General features: G+C 34.9%; 1 protein-coding gene across 4 annotated transcripts in view; it reads left to right on the top strand.

Moving 5' to 3' along the window:
- The window catches only part of LOC108041632 (ephrin type-B receptor 1-B), a 33881-nt gene extending 14767 nt beyond the window's left edge, over window positions 1–19114 (top strand). The window contains exons 5-14 of one of the 4 annotated variants that reach the window (XM_044460549.1): window positions 1116–1601; window positions 2395–3282; window positions 3342–3518; window positions 7580–7627; window positions 15675–15803; window positions 15878–15973; window positions 16719–17089; window positions 17902–18048; window positions 18116–18445; window positions 18506–19114. In XM_044460549.1, the coding sequence (XP_044316484.1) occupies window positions 1116–1601; window positions 2395–3282; window positions 3342–3518; window positions 7580–7627; window positions 15675–15803; window positions 15878–15973; window positions 16719–17089; window positions 17902–18048; window positions 18116–18445; window positions 18506–18610 (2777 nt within the window). In that variant the 3' untranslated portion in view covers window positions 18611–19114. Of the gene's footprint in view, window positions 1–1115; window positions 1602–2394; window positions 3283–3341; window positions 3519–7579; window positions 7628–15647; window positions 15804–15877; window positions 15974–16718; window positions 17090–17901; window positions 18049–18115; window positions 18446–18505 lie in introns of all 4 variants that reach the window. The other 3 variants (XM_044460548.1, XM_044460551.1, XM_044460550.1) reach the window with 3 other exon arrangements.
- The last annotated feature ends 3312 nt before the right edge of the window (window positions 19115–22426 follow it).

The following is a 22426-nucleotide window of genomic DNA, read 5'->3' as shown; positions in this document are numbered from 1 at the left end:
TCCTCAAGGAAGCGTGCTTGGGCCAACATTATATGTCCTCTACACAGCAGATATCCCAACAAGCACACGACTAACAACATCTACGTTTGCTGATGATACAGCCATTCTCAGCCGCTCAAAATGCCCGATGCAAGCAACTGCGCAGCTCGCTCTTCATCTGGTCGATGTAGAAAAGTGGCTATCAGATTGGCGAATTAAAGTGAACGAACAAAAATGCAAGCACGTTACGTTCACCCTGAACAGGCAAAACTGCCCGCCGCTCATGTTAAACCATACTCTACTCCCGCAAGCAAACGAAGTGACATATCTAGGAGTACACCTCGACAGAAGACTCACATGGCGCCGGCACATTGAAGCCAAAAGAACACACCTAAAGCTAAAAGCCAGTAGCCTTCATTGGCTTATCAACGCTCGGTCTCCCCTTAGTCTTGAATATAAAGTCCTGCTGTATAACTCGGTACTAAAACCTATATGGATGTACGGCTCTCAGTTATGGGGGAATGCCAGCAATAGCAATATTGACATAGTCCAGCGAGCTCAGTCGAAGATCTTGAGAACAATCACCGGGGCACCGTGGTACGTTCGCAACGAAACCATACATCGCGACTTAAACATTCTACCAGTCAAAGAAGTGATCGCAGAACAGAAGGAAAAGTACTTTACCAAGCTATCGTTGCACCCTAACCACCTGGCGAGAGGTCTTACAAGGTTGATCAACCAATCACGCCTTCGTCGCAATGACTTACCCACCCAGCGACCGACTTGAGGCACGCGCAACCAGAATGCAGTCTTATTATACTGTTAGTTAAATTTAAATGTTAAGATTCGTAAACTTATTGTTAGTCTCAAAATTAAGAGAAGATTCAATAAATAAAAGCAAAGTTAAAATAAAAAAAAAAATAAAAAAAAAAAAACTTTCATCACACTCACTGGGGAGTAACCCCGCCTATTATAAAAAAAAGGCCAACACAAACAAACATATTTTATTTATGTTTAAAATAGCACTATATTTTTTTTATTTAATTTTTGAGAGTAATATTGCATACCGTTCCACTTTTAATTATTTATTTAATTTTCTTTTACTAAAATCGTACACATGTCTTTGCTATTTTTAGGAAACGCGTTGTCCTGCAAGGAAACCTTTAGTTTACTTTTCTACGAGTTCGATGCTGCCACCCGAGAGCCCCCTCCTTGGCAAACCGACAGTTACAGGCTTATTGCTCGCATCGCGGCTGGAGAGGGCCGCTTCAATCAAAACTCTGATGTAGATATAAACACCGAGGTAAAAAGCATAGCCGTAAACAAAAAAGGCGTTTACTTTGCGTTTAGAGATCAAGGCGCTTGTATTAGTGTTCTGGCAGTAAAAGTCTATTATATTACGTGTCCGGCTGTCACCGAGAATTTGGCACATTTCAACGAAACACCCACGGGAAGGGAAATAACTATTATCGAGAAGCAAAATGGAACTTGTGTCGAAAACGCAGAACCCTATGAGGCACCAACGTACCTTTGCAAAGGTGACGGCAAATGGACAATTCTTACTGGGGGCTGTCGTTGCAAGGCTGGATTTGAACCAAATGATTTGAATAAAACATGCACAGGTCAGTACTGTTAAAGATTTTTTCCCAAACTATATATATTATTTCTATTATTGGATAAAAAAGGAGTTAAAATCTTTGGTAATCGCCCTAAAAATTTTTAAGTTTCCATACTTTCAAAAAATATAAAAAATAGAAAGCTTGTCCCTTGTTTTAATAATTTTTTCCTATTTTTAGAAAAAAATTATACCTAAAAATGTATGGAAAAAGGAGGGATTAATTTTTATTAAAGCATTTGGAAAATGTTTTACCTTTTCTTCATATAGATACGCAAATACCTTATTCCTTACATACTGGTACCTGTCTGGTACCAGTACTACCTACAAAAACTGGTCCAACACAGTTTATAACAAAGAACTGGGCAGAGAAAATATTTTAAGAACTGCAGCTCTTATTTTAGTAGTTTTTTGGGATCGACTATTTATTAAGGTCACACATTTCTTATTTTGATTTGGCGATCGTTCAGATCAGTTTATTACATTTTGGCAAAGTATTCGATTCTCAAAATCTGTTTTTAAATAAATTTTGGACTGTGCATCGACACGATTTCAGTCAAAATAATTTTTGACAATTTTCCTTGTATGTGAATACGTGATCTTAAAAAATTTAAGAAAAAACGATATCCAATTATTTTAATTTTTCTCAATCATCATATAAAGTCTACATGGCAGTACGTACGAGAAAAAGGACTTTAATTTTTTCTCTAAATTAGGTTCAAAAATGTTAACATTTTATTAGCGAACTGCTTTTTCTTCTTTTTTAAAATGATTTATTGTTTTCATTTTCCTGATTTCAGAATGTCCGCTTGGAACATTTAAATCCCCTGAAGTAACAAAGTGTACGCAGTGTCCACTGAATTCAAATTCCTTAAAGACTGGATCTCCATTTTGCAAGTGTATATCAGGATATTATAGGCATCCGAATGATGGCCGACATATGCCTTGCTATAGTCCACCAGCTGCACCTACAAATGTTACGTTATTGTTTGTCGACCAAACAAGTGCTATTATATCCTGGAGCGCCCCAATCAAAAATGAAACACATTCGAACAAAGCGCAGACAACAAAATATCACAGTAATATTGTGTACAAGATTCGGTGCAACATGTGCAGCCCAAACGTAATGTACAACCCCTCAACAGACACATTCAACGAAACAAAAATAACACTAACAAATCTGGAACCAGTAACGACTTACACTGTGCAGATACACGCAACGAATAGCGTGTCATATCTTACCGACTCAAGCCGGTACTCCAACGAATCGTCACTGACAGCAATCAATGATATAACATTTTCTAATGCGTCGTTTTTCAACATTCCGTTAGATTTGAACGAAATAAAGACCGGTTACGCCGACATTGTTTTTACAACTGAGTCAGTTTTGCTCTCGACAGTATTTAACTTACGTATATTGGCAATAACCAGTAAGAATGCTGAATTAGAGTGGGACAAGCCCGTTCAAAGTGATTCTCCACTTGAGTTTTATGAAGTGCGTTGGTTTCCCAAGGCTGAATTAGAAGCCATTAATAAAACAGCTTTAAATACAAAGGAGACAAAGGCATATATAGAAGGCCTGCTGGAAAACACCGAATATGGATTTCAAGTTCGATGTAAAACGATAAATGGCTTTGGTTCTTATAGTAATATGATTTATGCACAAACTCTTCAACCCGTAGGCTCAGGTAAATGTTATCCTCAATTACGGTGACGATAAATACTTATTTTGTCTAACCATTAACAGTTTACGAAGATTCTGTGCAAATTCGATTTATTGCTGGAGCCATTGTGACAGGCGTCCTATTTTTGGTCATTTTCATAATAGCTACAGTATATTTCATGAGATCCAAGCATCAGGATGAACTTGATAAAAAATCTACAAATCATTTGCCTTTACCATTGGACTACGCTAGCAACGAAGGTAAGTGTATTTTTGAAAAGTATATTTATATTTACAATTTGGAGTCGTTTATACAAAAAAATTAAAATCGAGACAATTACGCTTTACCTTGATTTAAGATATACTCCTGACTGAATACTCCGTCCACTTATTAATAATATTGTTTATGTGGGTGCTCGATTTTCTATATACTGTATATATAATCTAAAATGAGTTTTCGCTTTCGTTAATTCTTCATTAAAACCGAATTTTAAGTTTACGAGAACAGCGAAAGTAACACCGCGCGGAGAGCGTTAATAATCTGCGTTGCAAGTTTACATACAACGAAATTGTTAAGTAGGCGAATAAAAAACCGAGGTCGGGCAAAATTGCTTCGATGGCGATGCTGACGAACAGCTGACCCAATCCAAGCTACTGACAAAAACTCAGCCGCCGGATTGGGAAACTCCGGACGCCCACATCCGCCGAAACGCTACAAATTAAATACAGAAAATACGTTGCTAGTTGTGGCTTTTTGTTGTTTCTTACACTGATGTTGCACAGTCTCTACTGTTCTAGTCGGAAATCAAACTTCAATTAACATTGCTCCGAGAAATTTAAGATGCACAAATAGAGATTGAAAATTAACTTGTATCAAAAACTTTAGGAAATATGGACCCAAACAAAAGCAAGAGCATTCATAGTTTGTGAGAAAAATTGCTAAATTTTAAGAAGCTTGGGAGACGTTCACGGACAACGAGGCGAACGTTTAAAGGAACACAAATTACTTAAAATTCACAGAGGATCTTGGACGGTCTTGAAGTACTGATTCAAGGAACTAGACTCCGCTCTAAAAGTTTGGTCGGTTATAGGCAGCCAAATTCTACTGAAATTAGTGGCAAAAGGTTAGCTTCACATTGCCTTCGAACGCTAAAAGAATACGCGACAGCGAAGAGGCAAGCCTCTAACGTCTTTTTAAAATCATTGTGGACACAAGAAAAAGATGTCGCTTTACCCGCAGCTCTGATGTGCAGCTACCAAGAATCAACATCCCTGAAATAGTGTAAAATTGGAGAATATTCTTTGATTGATTTTCAAGCAGAGTTTAACAAACAGTCTGCAACAGCGCAAAATCACTTCACGAGTTATACATCACCACTATAAAATCTCTCGCCTCATTAAGGGGACTGTTGATGTATCTACGTGGGATCCGTTGCTGGTCGTCATTAATTATAAAAATCACTTTAAATTCGTCAAAAATTTTAAAACGAAGATTGTCAAACGTGTAGTCTGGTCTGAACCAAATAATTGACTGGCTATGGCTTTTTTGCACCGGCTGTGGTAAAATCGAAAATATCCCTGCAACAACTCTGGGAAACAAAACTAGATCAGGATGACGAGCTATCAAACGAACTCCAAACAGAGATAAGGAAATTACCGTAATGATTTACATACGGTAACGATGCAGAAATTTTGTATATCTTTGTTTATGTCTCGAAGCGAGCATACGGCGACTACACAACGTTTCAGTTTTATTATGCTCGAAATCCGCTGGACACACCCACCACACTTTTGTGGCAAATTGAATAGCCAAATTAAGGCAGTCACAAGCCAGAAACAATGGTGTCAAGTATAATTGGCCAAAAAATTAAGAGACAATAACTAAATAATATATGGTCCACTATTTCTACATTGACCAAAAAGCAATGGTCGTGTAAATTTTTCTTCTAACCTATCGGTGGGCTATATCAAAATTTGTATAGAATCGGTCTCATATCATTACTTTTGTTTTCCGTAAGCTCCGCGTGTGAGTACTTCCTATTTTGAGAAAAAATAAGCAAAACCACTAAAATGTTGTATTTTGGATCTGTGGTACGCTCACGCATATAAACGTATAATGACATACATTTTGCTTTTCTGGTAAAAAAAAAGTAAAGGAGTTCGACGATAACGCTAACTTCTTTGAAGCTTCTCCACAAAGGTAGTACAACTGGAATCGGTTAGCAACTTAACCCAAGACACTTTTAAACAGCTTTGCGAAGATTCTTCAGACGCCGGAGTAGGTGTAAAACTGTTCATTTCGAGAATGCAATAGATTTCGTTAGTGCCAATTACCAACTCAAAGAACTAGATTATTATGTCTTGAATGTTAAGGCAAGGGACCGTAATTTAAATCATTGCACCAAACTGCAAGTTGAAGTTAACTTCGTCATACCACGAAAGCGGTGACATACGTAAAGCTTTTACTTGTCACGATCACAGCAACAACATCGCTCACATTTGACCAGCTCATAGGAGAAAAAGGAAATCCTCGATTCTCGACCTATCACACACATGTCCAACGATCCAATAGATATAACAACGCTCACCCCAGGACATTGCCTTATTGGGAAATCCAAAGCGCTGTCAAGCTCTGGGAGTTGGTGTCTAGATGGAAACACGCCTTATGGATCTAATGCGCAGGTGAATACTTCAAAGAGATTCCGGCTCGATATAAATGAAAGCCAGACGAATAAAACACGCGGGAGGGACTACTGAGAAGGGCAATGGGACTAATTAATAAGACTTATCCTCCTGTTCGGGTAGTCTACATCAATATAGCCTCTGGAATATACAAGCGCCCCATCACTCTAAAAGCGCCATAAATCCGATATAGAACAATATGGCAAATAATATCCATGATAAAATTCCTATATATCTCTCTTGGTTTATATTCCACATGCAAATTGACATTAGCATGATCTCCAAAAACGCATTAAACAAGTAAACATGCATTTTACATTACTGGCAACATATTTTATAGGAATCAGGAAGTCATGGCCCACAGTGGGTCGGGAATTCTGATGAATAAAAAAAAACAATTAAATCACAATGTAACTTCCTTAAGCTCCTTCAATAAGCATAAACACAAGCAGTGACACCAGTTGCCATGTACTGTCAACCTCATTTTCTGTTACCGAAAACTAATTTATGGACTTTTTCAAACATACTCATAGGCGATCCGATTTTGAGCAAACCAATGCTCGTCTTTGTCTACCAGAAAGACTTACCGACTTGCAAAAAAAATCAGACCAAAAAAAGCAATTAACTTCTCTATCGGAAAGAAAATTCACCGAAACAGAATCCGAATATTAAAGTACTTATTCATATTTTTAAATACACTCAGCTGATTATAAGTTCCGTACATCAAACAGAATTGATTGGTTAAAATATAAAAAGTTAGCTACCACGTTAACCTAGGTCCAAAGATCGACAGCTCGTAAATAGTCTTCGTGGTAAGATTCCAAAACTGTATAACCAAAAAGTGAGACATGAAGGTAGACGTACCAGGGAAGTGTCCTTGTCCAATGTCTTTATCTATATACAGAATACACCCAAGAAACATGCAAACATTCATCTTGCCTACGATACAAATTTACTAATCCGATATTAATGATAAAACGAGAACGGAAGTTAACTACGGCACGGCTGAGTCTTAATACCATAACAAAAATTTATGACAGCGCGCACTGCACGAATATAATACAGATAAATAACATTTCGTATATTTTCTTATTTTTTGTTCTGCATTACTCTAAAATAGGTTTCTCCTTAAATTTAGATTATTGTTGCAGACAAAGTCGCGTAGAGTAATACTACTAAATAAATAAAAATGAAAAGTCTTGTTAATAAAATTGCAGTCTTCGTCAATTTGGGCACAACAAACAGAAATAATCATCTGACTTTAGCTTTGAAAATAAACTGCATAAATTTAAGGAGAAACCTAAAATAATAAATATATAAAAATAAATAAATATTTAAATAAATATATATATATATATAAATATATTTTATAAAAATGTTTGAGTCTATCTGAAAAAAAATTAAATCGTGCCAAGAGAAACATTTAAAAAAATATAGATTATTAAAAATGTACTATATTTGTTACTTTTAACCGACTGCTTATTTACTTTTCGGCTTGCTGATGTAAGGTTTTTCTTCATTTAATATGTACTACAGTCGGATACCCGACTATAGATTTCGTACTTGTACTTTTCCACTTTAAAAACATAATCAATTCTATTTTCAATACAATACAATATTATTCTTATTTTTATTTTTAGTTAATTCTATGGATACTACTCCAATTGTCAAAACCCTTCACTTAAACGGTATATCTTTTCGTAAATTTATTTGTTTTATTTTATGTTATTTTTTAAGTCTGACTAAGTGGTTAATGGCATATTTCTTAGTATTCATTTGTATACCCTTGCAGGAGTGAACAATTTGCAACGCAGTGGGAGACCTTAAACTATAATAGAAGTAAATACTTGATCAGCATCACCAAACGAGTCGATCTAGCCATGACCTTCTGCCCGTCCTTTTCTACATCAACTTAAGATATGTGGAATGCTCAAAGTTCACAAAATTATTATTTTGATTGAATGTAGTATATAAGTCTGAACTGGCTTGATCGGACAACTAAATCTTATTGAAACAGTCGGTAAAAATAATGGAAAATATCATAACGCAGTTGATTTCACTTCGACAAATAATAATTTTTTCATGAAATCGGTCGACTATCATATACATGTCATACTCATTATCCAAAAACAAATAGGAAAAAAAATTCGTTGTTTTTTAGCACTGAGCTTATATTTTCAAAGATACATACATAAAAATTAAAAATTAATATATAGTCGTTTTACAGAATGTTACATTTTTGTTATAGCTGCAATGGTATATAAACTTCGGCTTACCGAAGATAGTATTCTTCCTTGTTTTTATGTTATATTATGTTTTATACTTTAAGGGTATTTTAATTTCAGTCAAAAGTTTAAAACGAAGTGAAAACGACATTTTTGACCATATTCAATATAACATATGTGGGATAGAAACAGTTATCATTTCTACAAGGTGCGTTCCAAAGTAAAAAGGACTTCTAAAAAAAACAGACCAAATGGTTTTCGTCAAAATCAATTTATTTTATTTAAAATTTTTGCACGGTCCAAAAGTATGTCGACCAAGTGTTTTAGATCGTTGGCCGGTATGGCCTCAAGTATACCAGTGCAAGCTGTCTCTACGTCTGCACAACGCTTTCCATTTTTGGGCAAATACATTTATCCGAAATGGAAAAAGTGGGTGAATACGGGGAGTGGTTAATGGTTAAAATGTGATTTTTGGCCAAATAATCAGTCACAAGCGTTGATCGATGCGACGGCGCATTATCGTCCAACAAACGCCATCTTTCATCTTCGCGATATTAGGCCCCAACACTTTGAATGCGGCGCACCAAACGATTCAAAACTCCAAGGTAGAATATCGCATTAACGTTTTGGCCGGGTGGAACAAATTTTCTGTGGACAATACCCTTGGAGTCGAAAAAACAAATCAGGATTATCTTCACTTTTACCACCATTCTCGATTTTTTTGTGTTTCAGCCCGTCCGTTGCTTTGGCGATTCGTTTCGGGATCATATTGGAAACAGTCACAATATTGAAAAGGAAGTTTTTGTCCCTTTTGACCTCTTTAATGATGTCCTTTGAATGTTGGATTCTGAGCAATTTGTGGACGTCAGTCAATTTATGCGGAACAAACCGTGCACACACCTTTCGTAAGCACAAATGCTCAGTCAAAATGCTATAAATCGATGTTTTGAAGATGTTCAATTCCATTTCCATGAATTAAAATTTTTTTTTTGATAATTGATGAATTCACGCACAGTTTCGATGGAATTTTCGGTGATCACGAATTTTGATTGGCCCACATGTCATTTACGTCCTCACGACAATTTAAAAACGTTGAAACCAATCGCACCTTGTATAAAGTATTCTATAACTTTTATTATTATTTTAAAATGAAAAAATTGTACAAAAAATGGTTTAATTCATATACTTTTACTATTTTCAACCATAAGTGGTTTTTATTTGTAAGCTTCATTAAACATATCCTGTGGAGCTAAAGTGAACCAAGTATTATTAATAAAGACTATAGAAAAGCAATTGAGCCATAACACTCCTATGAGGTAGGCCATATGTTGCCAAACAAGAATCTAAGACAAATTCATTAAGATTTTCCCTATACTTGCGATGTAAATATCCGTTTTAAAAGTGCCGAACTTAATCCAAATTTGACAACTTTATACAGTTTTTAAGGACACAAAAAGAAATCTCTTCACAGAAGTCTTGAGTAGCTGCGTGGATATTCCCATCTTTCACAGACGGTAGATGTACCAAAATTTAAAAATTTTCAAAAGCTGCTCGAATTTAGCTAAATACAAGAAAGGAAAGCTAACTTTGGGCGGATCCGAAGTTGATATACTCTTGCAGAATATTCTGTAAATTATATTCTTTAAAATTATTCATATGATGCATTCTTAATACTCATAAAAAATCCCAACTTCCTAACTTTAAAAACACCAAAATTATGCCATATACAATCGTTCAGTTATATGGCAGCTATAGGATATAGTGGGCCGATCCCGGCCGTTCTGACTTATATACTGCGTGCAAAGGAACAAAGGGTGTGTGCAAAGTTTCAATTCGATATCTTTAAAACTGAGAGACTAGTTCGCGTAGAAACAGACGGACAGACCAAAGACCAATATAAACTCTAAGATGCGTAACGCCATACGATTTTTTTGCACACGAATTTTTTGTGCTGGCTTTTCAACTGGCTCTTCGCTCTCTGCCCAAAAGCCAGCAAGAGAGCGCTCTAAAGCCAGCCGCTCTTTTGCGCGCATACTGCGACAGCCGACGAATGTATGTGTGCACATGTATTCACAAGCGATGTATGCAGCGCGCTGTCGAAATATACTCTTTATTTTAAAATTATAACATTATTAAAAATACTTATTTTGTATTGCCTTTATATTTACTTTATTTACTAGTTATTCGAATGTATAATATTTTTTAGTAATGACCAAACATATCTAAGTATAAAAAAAACATAATTTATTTCATACATGACATTGGAATAATTGTCATTATTCAGCGTGCGACGTGTGAACGATTTTTAGGAGCCTCAGAAATTTTGCGATTGAACAGGATGAATATTTTTATATTTATTGTATTTTAAATATATGGATTAAAAAATATGTTGTATTTTTATATTACACGTATTATAATAACATTATATAAAATCATTATCAAAATATAAATTAAATTTATATAAATATTTGTAAATTAACTATTTTAATTATTTAGAAAAATGAGAAACACAAAAGGAAAAATTAAAAAAAAATGGCACCGAAAAAACATTCTAAAAAATATAACAAAACGCTTTCGACAACTTGGAAAAAAGTTATAAATATGTATGTACGTAATATTAAATATAAAGAGGATATCCTGTAGCTTAGTTTTATAATTAAGCATTCAATTCGTGTTATTATAAATAGTTTAACTTTTTATAAAATAATAATATTATCTTTAAATATTTATTAGGTATACAAAAAAAAAACGATGGATAAATAAAAATTAATATCTGCGTATCAAATTAAATGTTTCGTTTTATAAAACATACTTTTTAACACAAAACAAATAAAACTGCTTGACTAAATAAGAATAGATTTAAATGCAGATTGATAATATTAGATATGATGTTATTCATATTTACTTAAAATATTTGAAGTCATTAAATCAAAGTTTAATATATTTGAATAAAAATTAAATTTAATATTTCCATTTTAAAGTTAGCCATGGATTACAAAATAAAGTGAAATATATTTAATTAAATATCCTTTGAATATATTCAATTTAAATATAGTTCGCTTTGTTTTTGTTTAACAATCATATTATATTCAAATCTATTAAACTTTATTGAAAAATTTTTAAATTTAATAAAGCAGTTTTATATGTTTTTATTTAAAAGTTTTGTTTTTAGCTTTAATTTAAATATGTAAAACGAAACTATGAATTAAATATGCAGATATTAATTTTTAAGGTATATAAAAAAGTTTTACATCAAGCTTTATTGCCATATATACATAAATGCAATTTAAATAATCATCCTGTTCAATCATAGAAGTTCTTTTGACACACAATTAGTTTCTTAGTCCAGAAATGATTTCTGGACGAAAATCGTCTTCTCGAACAAATACGCACATACGCACCTCCTTATTCGTGCAATTCTATTTTTAGATTTTTACGCTCTCAACTTTGTGCGAGCGGAGAGAGCGGAATTTTCGTCGCCACCAAAAAACGAGCTGCATATTGCAAAACCAATGTATGGGCGTTACCCATCTTAGAGTTTATATTGGTCATTGGACAGACGGACATGCTTATATCAACTCAGGACGCGATCCTGATCAAGAATATATCTGGGAAATAATGGAATACAAACGCGAAAATTTGTATTTGATTCTTTTTTTTTCATAATTAATGATAGTGATGAAATACAAACGCGAATACAATTTGTATTGATCTGATGATAATCAAACAACTGTTTTGCAAATAAGAATAAATTCCGTTTTCGTTTTCCATTGTTTCGCCAGTAATCGCAACCTTTGTATGATGTACAAACATTCAGCTGCTGTTTTTTGTAAAGTTCTTGCATATGAGTACAAATTAACAATTTTAAATTAATTATTACAATTTTTAAGAAACATATTATGAAAGTCGTTTTTATTGTTTGTGCTATAAATCTAGTTCCTGACAAAATTTACAAAAATGTACAATTCAGTACCTAAATACCTTGCTCAGATTTTTCTCAAGGTTCTGAAATATGTACCTAGATAACCTACATTTGAACATATCAGTACCTAAACACCTTGCCCAGATTTTTCTCAAAATTCTCAAATATGTAACTAGGTACAACCATTTAGTTACAACCATTTAGTTACACTGGTCTTACACCAATTGGTGGTTATTTGGCCTAGCTCGCAATTGGATATTATTGCGACAGAAGGATTTGGAGTAAAACTGGGTTTGAAATGGCTATAACTATAAGGCTCTATTCTATTATGTTCAGGTCTCTCACATTATTGTAGCTAAACACAAAAAGAATTAAAATGTATATTGCTTATTATTTCAAACAGCGAATAACAAACTTAGACTCAAAAAGTATATTAAATACCATTTTATATTCCGATTTTTTATACCGTTGCAGAAGGTATTATAATTTCAGTCAAAAGTTTGCAACGCAGTGAAGAAGACATTTCCTATATAAATTATATATACAGTGGATCGCAGCTTATTTCGTGCAGTTACCTAAAAAAAGTTCAAGTCGTTATTTCAGCTAAACTAAGAAAGATAACAGAAAAATTTAAATGCAGTATTTTAAAAGGGAATATTAACTTGTTTATTAAATTAAAACGATTTCCTTAATCGTAAAAACAAAATACTTATTAAATAAAAACAAAATGTGCAGGCTTTTTTCATTCCGCAGCTTATTTCGTGCAGTTCATTCTTCTTAACTTATTATTTGTAATTTAAAAGCTAATATTTGGTATGTCCTCCTTTCTGGTTCAGGACAGCTTTGAGACGATTTCCCAAGGAAGAAACTAACTTTTTAGTGGTTTCCACTGGAATTTTTGGCCATTCTTCCATAAGAGCACTTTACATGTCGTTTTTGTTCGAAATCTTCCCCTTTCTTATAGCGATGTCCAATATTTCCCATAAATTTTTGATCACATTTAAGTCTGGAGACTGTGCTGACGTTATGACGGCATGAGGGCAGTTCCAGACAAGATAAACCTCCACAATTCCTGCTGAATGCTTCGGATCGTTGTCCTGGTAAAATCGAAATCGATCGCGTATGCCCAGTTTTTCAGCAGTTTGGAGCAGGTTTTCCTTATGAATCTGTAGGTACATTTTGGCCATCCATGGTAACTTCAAAAAAAATCGAGGTTGCCCCGCCAGAAGCTGCCATACAGGCCCAAACCATAACCCCCGCCATGCTTGCCTGTAGCTTTTAAGAGTTTGTTTTCGAGCTCTGTATTAGGTCGCCGCCAAACATATTAAACCAAAAAGGTTACATTTTGACTCGTCTGCAAATAACACGTCATTCCAAAACGAAATCGGAAGAAGAATATGCTCCCTTGTTCCTAATACAGAGCTGGAAAGCAAACACCTATAAGCTACGGTCAAGCATGGCGGGGGTCATGTCATGGTTTGAACAATTTTGGCCATTTTGGCCATCCATGATAACTTCAAAAAAAATCGAGGTTGCCCCGCCAGAAGCTGCCATACAGGCCCAAACCATAACCCCCGCCATGCTTGCCTGTAGCTTTTAAGAGTTTGTTTTCGAGCTCTGTGTTAGGTCGCCGCCAAACATATTAAACCAAAAAGGTTACATTTTGACTCGTCTGCAAATAACACGTCATTCCAAAACGAAATCGGAAGAAGAATATGCTCCCTTGTTCCTAATACAGAGCTGGAAAGCAAACACCTATAAGCTACGGTCAAGCATGGCGGGGGTCATGTCATGGTTTGAACAATTTTGGCCATTTTGGCCATCCATGATAACTTCAAAAAAATCGAGGTTGCCCCGCCAGAAGCTGCCATACAGGCCCAAACCATAACCCCCGCCATGCTTGCCTGTAGCTTTTAAGAGTTTGTTTTCGAGCTCTGTGTTAGGTCGCCGCCAAACATATTAAACCAAAAAGGTTACATTTTGACTCGTCTGCAAATAACACGTCATTCCAAAACGAAATCGGAAGAAGAATATGCTCCCTTGTTCCTAATACAGAGCTGGAAAGCAAACACCTATAAGCTACGGTCAAGCATGGCGGGGGTCATGTTATGGTTTGGGCCTGTATGGCAGCTTCTGGCGGGGCAACCTCGATTTTTTTTGAAGTTATCATGGATGGCCAAAATGTACCTACAGATTCATAAGGAAAACCTGCTCCAAACTGCTGAAAAACTGGGCATACGCGATCGATTTCGATTTTACCAGGACAACGATCCGAAGCATTCAGCAGGAATTGTGGAGGTTTATCTTGTCTGGAACTGCCCTCATGCCGTCATAACGTCAGCACAGTCTCCAGACTTAAATGTGATCAAAAATTTACACAATTTACACATCGCTATAAGGAAGGGGAAGATTTCGAACAAAAACGACATGTAAAGTGCTCTTATGGAAGAATGGCCAAAAATTCCAGTGGAAACCACTAAAAAGTTAGTTTCTTCCTTGGGAAATCGTCTCAAAGCTGTCCTGAACCAGAAAGGAGGACATACCAAATATTAGCTTTTAAATTACAAATAATAAGTAAAGAAGAATGAACTGCACGAAATAAGCTGCGGCATGAAAAAAGCCTGCACATTTTGTTTTTATTTAATAAGTATTTTGTTTTTACGATTAAGGAAATCGTTTTAATTTAATAAACAAGTTAATATTCCCTTTTAAAATACTGCATTTAAATTTTTCTGTTATCTTTCTTAGTTTAGCTGGAATAACGACTTGAACTTTTTTTAGGTAACTGCACGAAATAAGCTGCGATCCACTGTATGTCCGTCTCTCCGTCCGTCTGTCCGTTTCTACGCAAACTAGTTCATCAGTTTTTAAGCTATTTGCTTAAAACTTTCCCAAAAGTTGTATTTATATTGCAGGTAGTATATAACTCGGAACAAGCCGGATCAGACGACTATATCATAAAGCCCCCATAGAAACAATCGGAAAACAAATTTTAAGAAGAATAACTTATTTGTTTTTAATTTTTTGTTCTTCTTTGCGATTTGCTAATATTTAAATATTATGGAATTACGGTTTTAATTTAATAAAAATCGGACATCTATATCATATAGCTCCCATAGGAAAAACAAAAAAATAAAAATAATAAAAATGAAATCAATATTGTATTTTGCTGTTTTTCTACTTATCGAAATATTCCTCTGAGATAAAGTAATTGTTTACCATATCAGAATTACGTTTTAGTTTTATCGAAATCGGGCAGCAATATCATATAGCTGCCATAGAAACGATGGCAAAATGCAGCTCAAAATCGATATAGCTTCATTGTTCATTAGGCATAGAAATCAAAATGTAGTCGTTTTGTAATAACTGCAAGCGTATATAAACTTCGGCTTGCCGAAGTATGCTTCCTTTCTTGTTTTTGCGTAAAAACGGTTGCACGGATATATTAACATCTACATCATTTTTGCCTAGTTCTGAATTAAAGTGTTAAAGTTTTAAATAAACTCAATATTTACTTTATATTATTATAAATTATCTCGGATTACTGGTAATTTTATCAAGCTTCTTATTTTCCATTATCGGTTTTAGTGACGACGCCTCTGTTTGGCAATAGTAGAAGCTACGTGGATCCCCACACATATGAAGACCCTAATCAAGCTATAAGGGAATTTGCTCGGGAAATCGATGCAAACTATATTACTATAGAAGCTATTATCGGTAAGTTTCATATATTTTTCTTGACCAATTTTACAAATACATTAAACAAATAAATTCTACAAAAAAATATTTAGGTGGTGGAGAATTTGGCGACGTATGCCGTGGCCGCTTAAAAATACCTCCAAATTTTGTGCAGGACATTGATGTAGCAATAAAGACACTGAAGCCAGGTAATTTTGAAGTCACCTCTATTAAGCAATCATTTTTATTATACCCTTGCAGAGGATATTATAATTTTGGTCAAAAGTGTGCAACGCAGTGAAGGAGACATCTCCGACCCTATAAAGTATATATATTCTTGACCAGGATCGCATCCTGAGTTGATATAAGCATGTCCGTCTGTCTGTTTCTACGCGAACTAGTCTCTCAGTTTTGAAGATATCGAATTGAAACTTTGCACACACCATTCGTTCCCTTGCACGCAGTATATAAGTCGGAACGGCCGGGATCGGCCAACTATATCCTATAGCTGCCATATAAATGATCGATCGGAAATGCCATAACTTTGGTGCTTTTATGGGTTTTATATTTGGTCAATCAATCCGACCTCCGAAATTTCAAAAGGATCGGCCGACTATATCCTATAGCCGCCATATAACTGATTGATCAGATATGCCATAACTTTGGTGCTTTTAAAGTTAGGAAGTTGGGATTTTCTATGGGTTTTATTTTTGGCCAATCAATCCGACTTACCAAATTTCATAAGGCCGACTATATCCTATAGCTGCCATATAACTGAACGAATGAAAATGCCATAACTTACAGAATATTCTGCAAGGGTATATCAACTTTGACTCCGCCCGAAGTTAGCTTTCCTTTCTTGTTAAATGTATAAAATGGAAAATAAACTATTCGTCGGGTTCTAGGGCCATCTTGAAAAGATTATATGTAAGTCATCAAAATTTCTCTTTTTAGGATCTTCGGAAAAAGCCCGCTGTGACTTCTTGACGGAGGCTTCGATTATGGGACAATTCGATCATCCAAATGTTATTTATCTACAGGGAGTAGTTACACGATCAAATCCAGTTATGATTATTACTGAGTACATGGAAAACGGCAGCTTGGACACATTTCTCCGTGTGAATGATGGAAAGTTTCAAACCTTACAGCTTATAGTAATGCTTCGAGGTATTGCAAGCGGGATGGCTTACCTTAGTGATATGAATTATGTACACAGAGACTTAGCGGCACGTAATGTTCTTGTTAATGCCCAATTAATTTGTAAAATCGCAGACTTTGGGTTGTCACGTGAAATTGAGAACGCCAGTGATGCATACACAACACGGGTATGTATAATGGAACGGATGACGGATAATTAAATATTTTTATTTATTTCACTGTTTAAAAATGAAATAATTTTTTAAGTTATATATTTTTATTCAAAGGTTTTTTTTAAATTCGTCTGACTGAATTTACTTGTGGGTAGAATAAAAGTTATATTAATTAACCCAGATTTGGGTACAGTTAGAGCAAAAAAATTTCAAAAAGGATCGAAATACATTAAACGAAATACATTTTACGTCGCTTCAAACCTAAAGGAATGTTTTAATGAATGTCACATTGAATTTCCCAAGGTAAACACCAACTGTCATAGATAAAAATCTACATCTGTAAACAGACAGGTGTCGTTCGCAACTTTGCCTTCGCATATCAAAGGTTAAATCTCCCGAATAGCTCTATGCTTTAGCTGTGATAAGATCTGGGCAAGTTATCTTATACATTGTCTCTTTAAGGTTACGTTTTTCCGATACATTTTTCGATCGTTCTTATGGAAGGTTTATGATATAGTCATCCAATTTTTATAGTTTTATGCTAAGAATATTTTAATCTTTTTAAAAAATTTTAGTTTGTTATAGCTTTTACAAATAATTTTAAATAGTAACCAACAACGAAACAGAAAATTAAACAGTATTTAAGTCCCGAAAATTTTAAAAAAGTTCAGTTAGTCGTCTCAACTCTTAATTCCAGGACATGAAATTTAAATCAGAGCAAAATCTTATTTTCTTTTCAAACTTAAAAATGATTTGGATTTTAAAAAAACTTGTAAATAAATTATTAAATTACTATTTTGTACTAAATTAACTTTTTATTTTAAAAGGGTGGTAAAATCCCTGTACGTTGGACTGCGCCAGAAGCCATTGCATTTAGAAAATTTACTTCGGCATCTGATGTTTGGTCCTATGGAGTAGTTTTATGGGAGGTCATGTCTTACGGGGAGCGTCCATATTGGAACTGGTCAAATCAGGTATGAACTAATTAAAAAAAAATTTTACTTATAATTTATATTTACTTTTATAATAAATTTCATAAAGGATGTGATAAAGAGTATTGAAAAGGGCTACCGCTTACCAGCTCCGATGGACTGTCCAGAGGCCCTCTACCAGCTAATGTTAGATTGCTGGCAAAAGCAGCGTACTCATCGCCCTACATTTGCCAGCATCGTTTCAACTCTAGACAACTTGGCCAGACAACCGCAGTCATTGCTGACAACTCGAAACTCACCCGAATCAGAAGGTACACATATTTTGGATACACAGCGTGGTCAAAATATATTCATAAGTACCGACCTTTGGTTGGAGCACATAAAAATGTCAAGATACTGTCAGCATTTCAAAGAGGCTAATTTAATTAATGCTCAACAGGTAGGTTAATAAAGTTCTATGCTCTATATTAAAGTTACTAATTGAAATTTTCGCATATAGATTTCTAGGCTAACAGCTCAACAATTGTCGGATATGGGAATTACTTTGGTGGGACATCAGAAAAAGATTTTACATCAAGCCCGGCAACTGGACACTATAATCTAACCGTTCTATTTCAACTTAGTAGTGTAAGATGTACATATAAATAATATAATACATATTTAAAATAAAATATATATATATAGTTATATATATATATATATTTATAAATACATAAATGACACTTGTGAGATACAAAAACACAGGAACACATAACATAGTATAAGGATTTTATAGATTCTCTTAACGAGAACTTTAGTATATATGATAGAGAAAAGTATTGTTTTTACGTCGCTTATAAAAATGATTACTTTATTTATGTGTAACAATTATTTATCATACAGTTTTTAAAAATAATTATATAAGTATAGCGTCGCTTTGATTGCTTAGCTTTTTAAATATTTTTTGTTATAAAAGTGGCATTACAAAATTATTAATTTTCATTAGACTTTAATCCATGGCTTACTTTGCATAAAATATTAAAACTTAATAAAAGTACACTCGTGCATACGATATGGTTTTTCAACCTAAAGAATACAACCATTATAGCTGTATCGTATTTAATTAAAATTGATTAAGATTAGGGCGTTTTAGTTTTAACCAGCTGAATTGTCCGGTAAGTTTAAATTACAGATAATCATAAAATTATTTAAAAAAAACACGATTGATAGAGCATTGTTAAGCGCCTATACAGATTTCATTAAATCAGCAGTCGGTTCTTTTTTATCCTATCCTAATTAGTATAGATAAGTGTTTTGCCGGCTGACGAGCAGAAGTGCTGCGGCAGAGGCCAACTCACAGACAGTAAAAGACTTCTTAAGTTTTCGGCATGAGTGTCATTTTTTTTTGGCGCGCTGGTTTTCCCGTTCAGCAGAATTTCGGCAATTAGTTTCTGTCAAGCTAGAAATTAGAGGCGGAGAAACATCGATGTTCACCGCCATCGATTTTTCAATGTTTTTGGAATTTAAAATATATTTTGTTTTCTAAATAACAGTTTATTTTTATACCCGTTACTCGTAGAGTAAAAGGGTATATTGTATTCGTGCAAAAGTATGTAACAGGTAGAAGGTAACGTTTCCGACCCTATAAAGTATATATATTCTTGTTCAGGATCACTAGCCGAGTCGATCTAGCCATGTCCGTCTGTCCGTATGAACGCTGAGATCTCGGAAACTATAAAAGCTAGAAGATTGGCATTTTGCATGTAGATTTTAGGAGTTCCTACGCAGCGCAAGTTTGTTTCAAAATGGTGCCACGCCCCCTCTGACGCCCACAAGCCACAAGTTGTGGCCACAGTTTTGATGATATTCTGAAAATTTTAATTGATATGTATTTGTTTCGTCAATAAATATCGATTGGCCTAATAAAAGTTTGCCACGCCCACTCTAACGCCCAAAAACCCATTAAACGCTTAAGCCTGGCTAGCGCCTACATTTCCGCCTTTCATGGCGCCATCTAACGGATGACTTTGGAACAGCTGGCCAAGGTGCTCAACAGAGTCAACGTTAATTCTCGATAAGGATTTCTATTAAAGGAATTTGCGATGGTTTTTATTTTTCAATACCGAACTATATCCCCAGAATTATGCAAATCAAATCTAGTTAGCCAAATTGGAGGTCTGAGTCAAACAATGGCGTATGTGTGTATGTATGCAAAGATAACTCCTTTCAAAGAAAGCTATTCGCTATACCCGTTACTCGTGTTGTACAAACATTTAGACTTTAAAATACATAATACTATTTAAGAATGTATGGGTTTAGCCAATATAAGTATGTATGTTTAATATTTCTAGTCAATTTATTACAAGAAGGCATATTTATATTAATTTGTTTAGCTGAGTAACGGGTATCTAATAGTCGAGGCACTCGACTATAGCGTTCTCTCTTGTTACTCAAATATTTGTTCTGGTTTTGAAACAACAGTTTGTCGACAATGGATGAACAAAATCTAGTGGGACGGACGGAAACGATTTGGCCAGCTTTGCAAAATACTTGTTCCGACTAAATTTTCGGAAAACATGTATATGTTTTATTACCTCTCAATACGCAAGTGGATCACACTTTTCGGGCTGGTTTTCCTTTTTCAAATGTTGCCACAATAGAATAGGACAATGACATCTCCCCGGAAAGAATGAATTTTGGTTTAAAGTTTTTTCATAAATGAAAATCGGGTTGGTTTCTCCGTTTGTTGGTGCTGGCTTTTGTTGTGGAATGTTTATGATTGTAAAGTTAAGCTCTTCTCTTTTCAGTTCTCTGACTAGTTTGTCTGGGGGCTTGGCTTGAAAACTCTATTGATTTATTTTAACTCTATACTTATTTTTTTCGTTCAAATAAACGAGCATCACTTACTTGCTTATAATTTGTGAGTAGTTAACTCTAACTCTAACACCCTGCTTAAAAAAATCACTTGCTTGTCAATTCAAGTGAACTTACGAATTGTGCCCTCTTTGGGTTGAAGCAACCAAGACTCTTGTTTTTCAGCAGCCCTACTGTTACTTAGCGACGAGTTGGTCGAACATTTGTCCTTCGGCCCTCCACCAGGTTCCTCTGACTCTGGGCTGCAGATAGCATTACCCAGGGTGACTCCAAACCCTTGTCTTCATTTATCTCCATGTTCATCACGACTATCGTTTGCCCGATTGGGATCCTAGTGTTCTACTACATTATCCAGTTTTGTGTGGTAAGATGAGGATTGCCCCGCTGCAGCATGTACAGGATGTCTTCCGGTATCTTAATCGTTAATGGAATGGGCAGGGCCCACTGAAAATTGAAATTGAAAATTGAAAATGAAAATTGAAAAAAGGAGTTGAAAATTGAATTTGAAAATTGAAATTGAAAATTGAAACTGAAAATTGAATATGGAAAAAATTGAGATTGACAATGAAAACTGAAGATATAAATTACAATTTCAAAATCATCTGTCGCATTTCTTTAAATAAGAGATAATTTGACGTGTGATATTTTAGTTTTCTGATATTTTTGAAAAACGTGTGATATTTTTTACAATGATATTTAGACGTGATACCGAATGCAACAAGTGTTAAATTTTTTTATTACATTTACAGCGTTGATGGAATACCTCAACCAGATGTATCAGTGAATTGGGGGTCGAATAAAATATTAAAAAAAAAAACAACACGGAAAACCGCTGCACAGTACCAAAAAGAGTATCGGGAACGGAAAAAACAAAAACATTCTGCGCAGCGCCAGCAAAATTTTCGACAGCGACAGAAGGACAGTAAAAAAAATTGGAGCAGAGCCATCGAATTGTAATAATCAGAAAGCAATGCAAAAAGGACACAGCGTCAAAAGGAGTTTAGGGAACGCTGAAAAAGGCAAGACATCGAAGCGCAGGTGTTGCAATTACCTAAAACCTCAACTTTGCGAATCAGTTTGGATCCAGAATTATTGTAAATGGAGAAAACTTTTCCACATAGAGAAGTAAGCTAGAAATTACACAACATAATGAGCCAGAAAAATCAATTACAACTGATGGTGCAATACCAGTTGACCAGAATCGGCAATTAAAAAAGAGAGTGTGTCGAGGGACAGGCATGACGAATCCTGCATCTTGTGAAAAATATCGTCGAAGTCGGGTGGTTCAGAATGCACTTGTTCAAGGACCAACAGAAAATGATGCATTCGAAGTCCCCCATCAACAGGTTATCGACTGTGCACAGACTGTAGCCATTTTATATCAAGTAATAGATATTCCTTCAGATGGAAACTGCCTATTTTCTTCTTTAATACGAGCCGTCAATCTTGACATGACATCCACGCAACTTCGGAGGCAGCTGCTCGTTTCTCCATTTGTGGACTCATGCATTAATACGAATGGTGCAAAGTCCATCCTAAACAGTAATACAGAATTTGGAGATGTGGA

This window comes from Drosophila rhopaloa, unplaced genomic scaffold (genome assembly GCF_018152115.1).
Source record: "Drosophila rhopaloa isolate 14029-0021.01 unplaced genomic scaffold, ASM1815211v1 contig_203, whole genome shotgun sequence".
Taxonomy (NCBI): domain Eukaryota; kingdom Metazoa; phylum Arthropoda; class Insecta; order Diptera; family Drosophilidae; genus Drosophila; species Drosophila rhopaloa.
Note: the sequence above shows the minus strand (reverse complement) of the source record. Positions and strands in the feature narration are given on the sequence as shown.